General features: G+C 53.4%; 1 protein-coding gene across 1 annotated transcript; it reads left to right on the forward strand.

Moving 5' to 3' along the window:
- Positions 1-1,494: 1,494 nt before the first annotated feature.
- Positions 1,495-12,084, forward strand: LOC122391229 (transmembrane protein 245-like). The gene is made up of 17 exons (XM_043384954.1): positions 1,495-2,080; positions 2,552-2,768; positions 3,191-3,258; positions 3,570-3,776; positions 4,021-4,191; positions 4,800-4,965; positions 5,311-5,432; positions 5,759-5,887; positions 6,118-6,285; positions 6,458-6,679; positions 7,090-7,248; positions 7,492-7,598; positions 7,855-7,985; positions 8,322-8,496; positions 8,793-8,969; positions 9,830-9,887; positions 10,196-12,084. Exons 1-16 carry the CDS (start codon positions 1,553-1,555, stop codon positions 9,846-9,848), a joined length of 2,766 nt encoding a protein of 921 aa, XP_043240889.1. The 5' UTR covers positions 1,495-1,552; the 3' UTR covers positions 9,849-9,887; positions 10,196-12,084.
- The last annotated feature ends 185 nt before the right edge of the window (positions 12,085-12,269 follow it).

Raw genomic sequence — 12,269 nt, forward strand, 5'->3', positions numbered from 1 at the left:
CATATTAGTCACGTGACATTTGGAGCTTCTCCCCCTCCGTGGGCCTTCTATGTACTAAACGTCACGTGTGAATTTCACGAACCTTGATGAAATCGCCCCAGGCGCCCTGTTTTCACCGTCGTCCGTCAGATTGTGTAGTAAGTGATCACAATTGTGCTTGCAGTGGAAGCTCATTACGCATTGATGATTGACCAATCATACCTATTGCCGAGTTCAGACCAACTCAGTTGGGCAAACTCGACTTCTGGAATCAAAATATGGAGGCATCAATAATTTGATTCTGGTGGGAGGAGCTATGACCAAATATGGGCATGGAATCAATTTTTTTTATTCATTTGGGTACACTCTTGACTTCAAATGTACCATTGTTATGGTTGAAAAAAGGCCCATGATGGTGATATTTTTCTTAAGATAGGTAGAAAAATGTGGTAGGTATGCAAAAAGTGTTACCCCAAAACTAAAAATTGTCACTTTGGCCTTGAGAATGGGAAAAAGACGGAGGCACTGTCCATCACGTAAAAGCTGTTTTGGGAAAATCACACTATATGTTATTTTTGTATCATGAATTGCATACTTAACTAGTAGTATTTGTTTAAAATAGCAAAATGGAATTTTAAACCCCTAATTTTGATTGTTTGTAAATTGTTATCAAATTCAGTGAAGGTTAAGTACAACCATGCTATAGGTATCTGTTGTGGTGCTGAGGATACCACTAAATGAGAATGATAGCAAGATAAATGCTGTATCCTTTCAAGCCATTGTTGCCTATCTGTTAACATTACCTGTGAATCAAAGTAATGATTAGTCAGCTAAGCTGGAATCAATATTTTGCTTATCTATTCAAAGTGAATCAATTTATTGATTGTGTTTCACTACCCTTTAGAAGTCAGATTACTATGAGTAAAGCAATATTTTTGTGCTCAGTAAAGAGTTCCAACATTTCTGTTCAACATTAGGCATGTTCCTTCTTAAAACACTGGCTTATTTTAAGATGATTGGTGATTTAGAAGTGGTCTACAATCATTCATGCCCAAATATGGTCATGAAGAATCAGTTTTTTGATGCCTCCATTTTTTAATCCAGAAGCCTAGTTTGCCCAACTGAACTGCACTCTGATTGGCTGAGGATCAGCGTCTGCCATGGCTTCATGCTTAAACCAACCAACCAGCTTCAACCAAAATAAATTTGTAGTCTGCTACCCTAAACTTTTCATTTGTTGGGGCATGATGAATGTTCACCTCTCTGCTCCTCTGTTACCTACCAAATATAGCTAACCTTGAAGAAGCAGAATAGCAAATTGAAATTCCACTTTTTCAACCTACATCTGAAATATATGTGTATACAAGAAAAAGCACTAGGCAGCAGTACAGAAGTCAAACTATACGTATTATATAACATGCCACATAAAATGTTTAGGACCTTTATTAAAGAAAGACTCCAAAGGTAGGTACCTATGGTCTCTCAATATATTATGACCAATACCTCTCTTGGCAGCCAGCAAACTGTGGCCAGTGACTGTTGAACCAGAACGCCCTGTTCGAGACCTCCGACCATGGCGTCGTCGTCTGCGGGCGCGGTGCGCACACCACTGGAGAGTGTGTTCAGCTACATCCCGCCCACCCACGAGAAGGGCGTCAAGCAGGCGCTGTTCAATGTGGCCGCGCTGGCTGGCGTCATCACGGTGGGCGCCATCGGGCTGGCCACGTACGCCGTGTTCCAGCCATTCGTGAAGCCGCTGCTGTGGGCGCTGCTGCTCGGCACCGTCACACACCCGGTGAAGCGCCGGCTGACGGCGGCCGCGCGCCGCTGGCTGGCCGACTTGGAGCGCAGTGGCTCGCCGCTGTTCCTGCACGCGCTGCTGGCGCCGCTGTGGGCGTTCGACGCGGCCACGGACGCCATCGGCGACGCGGCGGTGCGGCACATCCGCGCGCTGGCCGCCTTCGTGGTGGCCATCGCCGTGGTGAACGTGGTGTGGTTCTACACGCCGAGCGTGCTGCTGGCGCTGCTGTGGGTCGTCAGCCACGGCGTGGTCGGAAACCTGCTCTGGCTGCTCACCAGCATCTTCTACAACAAACTGCTGGTCAGTCGACTGGGACCATTTACCGGGGGTAGTGGATCCGGGAGGAGGGAGATCAGCGTCGGTGACAAGTCTTATTGTGCCTTTAGCTCATTCAGTAAAGTTGAAACAGAGCCACTAATTTATCGCCAGTCATTACCACCCAGTTGTGTGTGCCGAGCCTCCGCGACCTGCTGATGCTTCTCGTCGCGCTGCCGCAGGCCTTGTAACATTATAGTGCTGGACGCTGCTCGACGGATCGTGTGTACTCCTGACCTGGCCCGCTGACTGCCGTCCGCCGATAGTGCTGGGCACTGTTCGCGTTTGCTGACCTGACCTGGCCGCCGACAGTGCTGGGCACTGCTGGTGTTTGCTGACCTCCTGACCTGGCCGCCGACAGTGCTGGGCTTTGCTCGCGTTTGCTGACCTGACCTGGCCGCCGACAGTGCTGGGCACTGCTGGTGTTTGCTGACCTCCTGACCTGGCCGCCGCCAGTGCTGGACACTGCTGGCCGGGTACGTGCTGGCCGTGGCGTTCTTCTGGTCACCGGCCACCCGCCGGTTCGCGGTGCCCTGCTGGCTGCTGCTGCTCGGCTTCCTCTCGGGACTGGCCGGCTCACTGGCGGGACCCATCTTTGTCGGCCTGGTGGCGCTGATGGCGGTCGGCTTCGTCACCGAGGTACTGGCGCGCCGCAGGGAGCAGCAGGACGAAGGCGAGTGCACCCGACACGCTGCCACGCGACCGCAGTGATGGGGTGGTGGAGCGGGAGAGAGGATGCCTTTAGAGTTATGGAGGGGTGCTTTTAGGTGAACGTGTTTTCGGCACGTTAAGGATAGGATGGCTGTGTGTGCTAGTGAACATGGTTGAACAAACTGCATCCATCATAAGCAAGCATTAGATTTAGGTGATTTTTGTGCGGAAAGTTGCTGGATGACAGAACGTGCAATGCATAGGGCATATGGATTAGTCTGGCGTTCCCCTCTCTGCACGTTAAGATGGCCAACTCCGTGATGACTGAAAACTGTTGAGTGATGAGTGGTGCATGAATTTATATCATTCCCCAGTAGAGAAGCAGCGAATAGCGGTTTTAACGGCATGGGTGTCGCCCTGACTCCCTCTGGTTACCCTCCCCAGGCATTAACGTGTCCATGTCTAAGACCATCATGGCCATTATGTGCGACGAGTGCGTCTCTGGCGACCAGGTACAGTACAGGGACGGAACGGCGTGGCCGAGCTGCCTTGTGCTCCGAGAGGTGTTTAACTTTAAAAACGAATCTTCTTGTAACGTAACAGTATATGAGGATGTACAATTTCCTAAAGGCAGCTCCATGCTTATATTTTTTTACACTTCCACAATATATAATTTTTGCCGTACCATTTTCTTAGATTCGCATTTCGCATGCGGCCGATTGTGCTAACTACATTCAAACTCAAGGACAATAGTCTTTGAGCGTTCGTTGTTTGTATTGCATGACCACTGCTCCACCTCACCCCCTGCCTGTGTCCTCCCCAGTCATCTGTGGAGGCTGTGGCCGCGGAGCCGGAGGCTGCTCCTGCGGCGCCGGCCGGCCTCCTGAGTCCGGGTGAGGACGAGTCGCCCGGCAGCATGCCCTCCTCCATCGCCCAGTCGCCGGCCGACGCGGAGGCCACGCCCTCCGGGGTGGAGACCACGCCCACTGCGGCCTCCAGCAGCCGGGCGGCCGCCTACCTGGCGCAGAAGGTACGTACGGGTGAGGACTGGCGACACGGCTGGGGCTGCACTGTGATTGTGGAGTAACGGTCGGGTGATGTGTCAGATCTGTCGATATTGTACCGACAATGAATGCGTACATCTGGGTAAATGGCCTGAACTGTTGAAATCATGGTTATTATATCCTTGTGCTCTGACCAGGCTGACCTCTCGGTCTCTGTTCTGTTAGATATGCTCTGACCAAACCGACCTCGGTCCTCGTTCTGTGTAATAGGGCATGACCTCCACCCCGCTGAGCCGGGCCCGCCCGCGCACCCTGCAGCAGGCGGCGGAGTCGGAGGGGCCGGCAGAGGACTCTGTGCCCGGCCCGGCGCGCGGCTCCTCCGTACAGACCGTCAGCGGGCCGGCCGAGTCGCCCACCATCCGACCCCAGCAGCGGCCGCAGGTAACTATACTAACTGACTGACCCAGCAGCGGCCGCGGGTAACTAACGATCCAGCTGTAGCGGCTGTAGGTAACTAACTAATTAACGGCGGCCGAGTCGCCCACCATCCGGCCCCAGCAGCTATACTGACTAACCCAGCAGCGGCCGCAGGTAACTATACTGACTAACCCAGCAGCGGCCGCAGGTAACTATACTGACTAACCCAGCAGCGGCCGCAGGTAACTATACTGACTAACCCAGCAGCGGCCGCAGGGTAACTAACGGAGCCGGCCAGCGACGGCAAGTAACTGCCCTAACGTTACCGGCCTTTGTGTGCGACCTAGATGCAACACTGATATTCGGAGAGACGGCTAGTAACAATTTGAAGTTTTTTCTTCTTCAAATTGTGCTCGATTTTATGCTCGAATAGCTGTAAATCAAATTCGCCTTTCTGGTTGACTATAGGTGGTCGCTTCTGTTATGTTTCTTATGCCGTCTAAATGGATTGTTTGCTTCATAATTGTGCACGTAACTCGTCAGACGATCCACCTTCATTTCCGCTGTCGAGGCACGTATATCTACCCACCCATTTGCGCGCCTGCACCAACCCTCCTGTGTTTGTCCGGCAGTCGGGCGAGCGGCCGTCGGCTCCGGATCCGTCCTCTGGCCACTCTCCGACCACCACATACATCACAGCGGTGGCCTACTGCTGCCTGGTGGTGGTCGTCTGGCAACGCATCTGGCTTCTCTCTATGCTGCCCATCGTTATCGTCTACTACTTCTTCAAACGCATCGGTAAGCCGAGCGAGTCAGCGACTCTGGGTGCGGTCAGGACAGGGCAGTGTCGGGGACCATCTTCGCCGTGATGATGATTTGGGATAAGGGGCCATAACTGCAGCAGAGTCTTGTGATATCAATGGCGGCCAATGGACAGTTTCTCGTCCTTTTGCCGGTCGAAATTAAGGACAATACAAGCCAATTACAATTTTGCCTCTTCCGTAACACAATTCTGAATAATGCTGTGGGGAATGGTTGAAAGGAGAGGAGCCTGCCCCCTCGCTGTTAATGACTTCAATTTACTCCGTCTGTCCTGAAGCGTGTGTGAGGTATTCACTCCCTCCATTGTGTTCCTGCGTTCAGTGATCAACTTCTGGCAGTCTGGCGGCCGGGACTCTCTGATCACCGCCCTGCAGCCGGCGCTGGCCTGGCTCCAGGAGCGCCGCGAGGGCATCATGCCGCTGCCCGTCAGAGGTGTCTGGAAGGTGAGCGGCACGCGGACGGGCACAGACGGTCCACCTCTGCTGACTGGTGGGAGGAGATGTGTCGGTTATTCAGCCACTAGTCTGGATTTACCGTTGAGAGTGCGGGGGGGGGGGGGGGGTGAGCATAGTTTTTGCATGTGACAGACAGCGCATCCTTTCCGCATCTATCCTTTGAGCATAGTGGTTAAGCTCTATCATCATCCATCGCAATGGGCTGACTTTGTGCTGGGCATCTCTGTGTAAATCACCTGACTCATTTGTCTCAGTGTGGCGGCTCACCTGAAGTCCTGCTCATGCTGACCCACACCCATCTGCCCCGTAAGCAGCTGATTCTGCGCGGCAACGGCCACGTGATCGCCGGCGTGCAGGGCTCCGTGGACGCCGTTGTCACCGTGCTGGTCATGCTCGGCGCGCTCTTCTTCGTCTCCTTCGCCGCCGTATTCGCTGCCGTTCAGGTTTGTTTGTATGTGTATGCCTGTCTGTCTCTAGTTTGTCGCCAAGTGATCAGTGCTCTTCAATCGCGAGCAGTCGAGCACTAAGTATTGTGTGCTTCAGCAGGAAGACCATGGCTGGCTGCTTTCACAATATGCTTCGTAGAAATATCCATATTTTTATTTGATTTGCAAGGTATTTTCCGTTTTGCGTACCTCTGCGTGTCTGCTGACTGCCGACCCTCCCCGCCCAGATATACGGCGAGACGGTGCACATGATCGAGATGGCCGGCAGCGTGTTCAACCAGACGGTGCTGGCCAACCCCGACCTGCAGGCCATGATGCCGGCCAACATGAGCACCATGGTCGAACAGATGATCGACAACGGGTACCTCTACGGCAAGGACTACATCTCCAAACTGGTGCGTGCGTGGAAGATGGAGTCACTCACTCACGTCTCGATATTCCCTGCAGCTCTTTCCAATTTTGTGATGTGACCCGCTCCCATCCCACAGGTGTGTAACCCCTGACTCGCACCCCTCTCCTTCCCTCAGGTGCGTGACCTGACTGAGTGACACCCCACCCCTCCCACAGGTGCGTGACCTGACGAAGGGCGCCGGCGCGCAGAGCCAGGAGCAGCTGGAGCGCGAGACGGTCGAGCTGTGGACGCGGCTGTACCAGGCCTGGGTGAGCTCTGTGGTGGCTGCGCCGGCCGTCGGGCCCGTGGTCGACGGCACCGGTCTGGCCTATGCCTGGCAGACCTGGCTGGAGAAGGTGCAGAGCTACCCCGACCTGCTCACCGTCGACGCGGTGAAGGTGAGACGGACGGATTAATGGACTGACGTCGGTGCCGTCGGTACAGATGCTGGTAGGGGAGGGAATGGAGGGGAGGGGATGCGTGTGGGGACTCTCGGTCTGCTGAGAGGATGGGTGTGTTTTGTTTGGTGAATGAATGAATGAATGAATGAATGAATGAATGAATGAATGAATGAATGAATGAATGAATGAATGAATGAATGAATGAATGAATGAATGAATGAATGAATGAGCGAACGAACGAACGAACGAACGAACGAACGAACGATAAAATGAATGAATGCCGAAAGTCCATCCCTCCCTTCAATGGACTAGCCGATTTCCTTGTGCCTCCGCCCCGCCCGCCCCTTTGTAACTGAATCCGTGCGTGTTTATGACGTCCCGTCACTGACCTCGGCGTCTCTCCGCAGGCGGCCGTTCAGGACAACCTGGACACGGTGCTGTCGGTGCTGGACTCGTCGTGGGTCATCCTGCGCTCCAACGTCACCATGCTGGTGTCGGTGGTCACCCAGCTGATCTCGGTGCTGCTCGGAGGCGGGTTCGCCGTGCTCAACTCGCTGCTCAATCTGGTGAGTTCAGTCATGGGGCGAACTCAGTAGAAGAGGCGTAACTCACTGATCGGTGACGGTTTCGCAGTGCTCAATCCTGGTGGGCTCAGCTGTAGGACCATAGCTTGGCATGAGTGATGACGCCTCACATGCTTTAATTGCCAGAGCGGTTTGTCAGTGACGACCGCTCCCACCCTACTCTGGCTGCTGTCTGTGCCCGGTTGGCGTGTGTCGCGCCCTGACGCTGGCTCTCCCCGTTTCCAGATCGTGTTCATGACGGCTCTGTTTTACCTGCTGAGCTCCAGCGGCCAGCTGTACAAACCCGTGGAGCTGATAACCAAACTGGGTCCGGTCAGCCGGGGTAGCAGCAGGTGGGTGATAATCGACAGCCTCGGCAGGACTCGGCGGTCAGAGAAGGAGCTGTGGGACAGACTTCCAACCCTTCATCTACTGTGGTGGATTACTGTCTTGTGAAATCACTCTATGCCTGAGATAAGTCAAGTTGGCTCCGAATCTTACAAGAGCCGCAATATATCTACAATTTCAAGGTGATATGCTGTCTATCTCTATATCTAATTCTAAACACTCGTTCTCATATTGAATTACTCCCTACGTCCCGTGCGCCAGGTTCGTGATGGCCGTGGATGAGGCGGTCAGCAGTGTGTTCGTGGCCTCCTTCAAGATGGCCGTCTTCTACCTGCTCTGGACGTGGCTGGTGCACTCTGTGTTTGCCGTCAAATTTGTCTACCTGCCGTCAGGTGAAGAGGAGGGCCAGTCGGGGCTTGGTACTGTAGTTAGTCACGCAGTATGAATGTATCGGTAATGCATGCTCCCAAACGTTACCTTATATTGGACTGGGATGTAGCATCGTTACGCTTCAATTTAGTGCTCCTAGTGAGTCTCGCTACTCCTGCGAATGATAAACATCGTATTCCCAGCCGTTTCCGTTGTCTCTCGGACATGGCCAGTTGCCTACAATCGGCGTGATGGCAGATCGTGTGGCCCTGCCCGTGTTCTCCGCAGTGGTAGTGAGGTGTCTTAGTTCAGCCTATCCCATCATTCTGACCCCCCCCCCCCCTCCCCCTTCCTGGCAGTGGTGGCTGCCGTGCTGGGCGCGGTGCCGTTCCTGGGCAGCTACTGGGCCGCCCTGCCGGCCGTCCTCGAGCTCTGGCTGGTCCACTCACAGCCGCTAACAGCGCTGCTCTTCTTCGCCGCCCAGCTGGCGCCCATTCTGTTCGTCGATACCGCCATCTACAGCGAGGTCAAGGGGTAAGCCGCGCGTGGGGAAAGGGAGAGGAAAGAGATGTCTACAGAGAGGTCAAGGTTCAACGCATTTTTAACTCAGTCCTTTTTAGGGAGTTGCACATTTTTGTTGGCGATATTCCATGTGCTACATTGTATTTAAACAGTCTGACCCATGGACCATGAGTGACTATTACTCTGACAGAGACCAACCGTACCCGACCGCTCTAGTGACCCCTGACTCTTGCTCTGCCAGCGGTCACCCGTACCTGACTTGTCTGGCGCCGGGGCGATATTCTGACCTTTGACCTTGACTCTGCCAGCGGTCACCCGTACCTGACGGGTCTGGCGATCGCCGGCGGTATCTTCTGGCTGGGTATCGAGGGCGCCATCTTCGGCCCGGTGCTGCTCTGCTGCCTACTGGTGGCCGTCAACATGTACTCAAGCCTGGTCAACACGCCCGACCAGGAGAGCAAGCTGTTCGCCGGACGGCTCAAAAGGTCAGTCCCCGGCAGGGGGTTCCGGCCTGTCTGCATATCTGTGTGATTGGGGGGGGGGGAGGGGGGCGGGCACCCTCGTCAGTACCTCTTTCAGCGCAGCCGGTGATCCCTGCGCCCGAACCGAGGGTGGAATGTGAGGGCTTTAGTATTTATCCGTGCCATAAGCAGTGGTGGGATGTTCCGCCACCACTCCCTTTCGTGACCCGTCATTGTCACCAGCAGTCGCCACCGGTCATACACCAGCAGGGAGGGGGGGGGGGTCTGCAAAGGATCTTAGCTGCTCAGCCTGCAGGCATATTGTAATTATTGACTTGCATGCAACTGTGAAACAGATTCGTATGTTTTTGTGGTACGGGTCGCAAGCATTACCTAAGCTGACATGCGTCAATAATTCTTGTCATCATGTTTTGTTTTGCTCATAAAACCATAAGTTATCTTTTCCTGATGACAGATCACAGAAGTAATATCAGCTTTTGCTCTTGCCTTTTGTCACAGCCCGCTCTGCATGTCTGGGGCCCTATATTTGACTTTATAATTATTGGAACTATTCAGATGGCTGCAGCTGCATCCGGTCGTTTTTTACATTGCTCTTAGCCCTCGAGCATTAGGCAGTTAGTGCCGTCCGAAATTTCGCGGAGCTGGTTACGAATTACAGCCTCGCGGCAGAATACACCTGCTCCCATCCGTTAGTAGAATCGGTCTTGACTGTCACTTTGATGTTCCTCTGACGCGGGCGTCGCGTTTGTCTCCAAAGTGACTTTCCGTTCGGATACGAGCAGCATTGGTGAGCGACTCTAACGCTGAGCTTCGGTAGCATGGCATGAGGCACTGACCGGCACATTTGGTAACCTTTATTTAAGGATGGGCACCATTTGCTGATTGTGGCTGCTGCAGTGTGCCTGCTCGATCAGCTGACCAGTAAGTCGGACCGGCCTGCCCGTGCTGCTGTTTTGTACGCACACTGTATTCACGCTGATTTTCTGTTCATTCCGTTGCTGCTTATTGGTTGTAGGTAATGCAAAGCCTTGCTGTAATTAGCGATGCTTCAGCGCATGGTCTAGTCTGTCGATTTTAACAATGGCAAGATAGTGTACTCTATTCAATGAAAATTCAAACTAAAAACTCACAAGTATTTGGGTCCTGCACGCCGTGCCATTGCTTTTCATTTTTTTTTTTTTGTCTGTTCTCAGTTCTCTGCCACACTGATGCTGATGTCCGTTTCGCAGGACGAGTAACTGAATGTGACTACCTCCGGAGCGTCGAGTCCGAGCTGGAGGGTCCATCAGAGTCACTCTGAAGGTGGGGTGGCACCTCTGCGACTGTCCCCGGTCCGGGGTCACCACCCGTACCTAACCACGGCCAGGGTGGCTGTCTGTGCAGCGTAGTCGCTCCAGCCGCTGCTCCTGTGCTGCGGGACTCGGATCGTGGACGTTCATCGGTGACCTAAGTTTCCCGTCTCCGCCTTCGAGGGCTTAACCTTCTCCCAAGTTGTGGCTGTGCTCTACGCTTCGCGACTCTGCGCTTCGTTTCTGTGTGTCTGTGGCTCCAAATGGACTGCGATATTAGACAGTGGCAGGACACTGCGGTATGCACGCTGCACTTCACAGTCTGTTGTGATAGACACTGGGGTTGGTATTTTTAACTGCACGGAGTGGATGAATTGTAAGCGTCCTTGTCTTGTTTATGTTAAGCGTGTTTTAGTTATCGCACTTAGAACCCTAGTGTTCACGTGATGTGCATCAAACTTACAGGTCACCTTGCATAATGTTTTCTGTTGGAAAGGAAAAAGACATTTGGATAGATCCTGAAATACGTTCTTTGTTATGCAGACTAGCCGATAAGTTTGTCCGTGTTTTCATTGTCACAATTATCCAATGCCCCTGGAAGCGGTGTAGTAGGGATGCTGCCAGATGCTTCAAATCGTTTTCTTCGGTTGGTACTTTGCAGCACTTGATTTAGTACAATTATCATTATTCAGTATCTTTCAGCACAAAATATGACCGAGGGTTCGCGTGCAATGTATTTGTCGCGGCGCATACTTCGAAGCCTACTAAGTGACTCGACGTTTGCGTCAAACAGTTGTTGTTTTGCTTCGCTCGCACACTTTGCAATGGTAGCAGATGCATGGAAACTAGTTTTCATGCGAACTAGCAAGTATGATTTATGCTTCGTTATAATCGTTGGTTTTTGCTTAGCCCAGCTAGCGCTGCTACGTTGACTTATTTAACATGTGCACTGTGAACTATGTATGTTGTAAGCGAATCTTCCTGCTAATGTTAGCGCGTATGACTTGGTCATTGTCCGCTCTAATGTGCCCTCGCCCGGCCGCCTCTACCGGCCCCCGTACCGCTGTCTGTTTACCACTCGGCCGGTCGCCCGTGTGCCGTCCCCGCCGGTACGGACGCTGCAGGCCGCCCCGTGCCGCGCCGACACCGGCTATATTTGGTCACAGGCGGCGACTGAGACACGCCACCGGCTCAGCACACCCACAGCCGGCCAACCCTTCCTCCCTTCCCTGGTATACGCCCGTGGGCTGCGGAGGCCGTTTAGGGCGTTTTCGAGGTAACCTGAGTGTGCACTTCAGTCATGTGATCGCGGGTGAAAATTAAATCGTCGCTGGTAGTTTTAAGTGCACTGTGTGGGTAAATGAGGAGTGTGCCTTGCCGCCTAGTCTTGTTAAATAGTGAGGGTGTTGATCTGTTTATGATGAAGTAATGGAGTTGTGTTGAAATCAAATGAACGCTGCTAGGTGAATCTATCCCAGTGACAATTTTCTGCTAACTTCACCCACTGTCTAGGCTGACCGTGACCTGACTGCCATTTCGCCAACCTGGCATGACTCAGCGCCTCCCCCTCCGATCTTGTGATACCGGGCGTCGGACGTCCTCTGCGCCTTTGAGGCCACACCGGTCACACCGGCGCGGCAGCTGTGGGGTGGCCGGTGTACCCGGACCTGTTCGCTCCATACGGCGTGGGCGCCCTCAACCCGTGCCGCCTGCGCCAGGGTCGGGCCGCCTTCGTCACACCTACTGCGCGCCGGGCAGGCAGCGTCGGCCCGACTATGGATTGTTATCGCGTCTCAGTGACTACTGAATACAAAGGACAATTCACTGAATGCCGACTTTTGTGTGGGCGAGAGCGAGCCGGCAGGGCAAGGATTCTAAATGTGGACAGGCCGGCCTTTTGCCTTTCTACAAGGAAGACAGGCTTTTAGTACAGTAAAGATAATAATACTGATTCTAACTTAACACAAAGAGACGTAGCCCATTATTCGCCGTATCTACTTAAAATGTCTACTTC

The sequence above is a fragment of the Amphibalanus amphitrite genome, unplaced genomic scaffold (assembly GCF_019059575.1).
Source record: "Amphibalanus amphitrite isolate SeventyFive unplaced genomic scaffold, NRLGWU_Aamphi_draft 000021F_arrow, whole genome shotgun sequence".
Taxonomy (NCBI): domain Eukaryota; kingdom Metazoa; phylum Arthropoda; class Thecostraca; order Balanomorpha; family Balanidae; genus Amphibalanus; species Amphibalanus amphitrite.

What these genes read in the sequence shown, in the direction of transcription:
- LOC122391229 (XM_043384954.1), top strand. Translation starts at nt 1,553, where the DNA reads ATGGCGTCGTCGTCTGCGGGCGCGGTGCGCACACCACTGGAGAGTGTG. An exon ending in CCGCCTACCTGGCGCAGAAG is followed by an intron (nt 3,777 to 4,020) that starts GTACGTACGGGT and finishes TCTGTGTAATAG; the next exon opens with GGCATGACCTCCACCCCGCT. An exon ending in CCGTATTCGCTGCCGTTCAG is followed by an intron (nt 5,888 to 6,117) that starts GTTTGTTTGTAT and finishes CTCCCCGCCCAG; the next exon opens with ATATACGGCGAGACGGTGCA.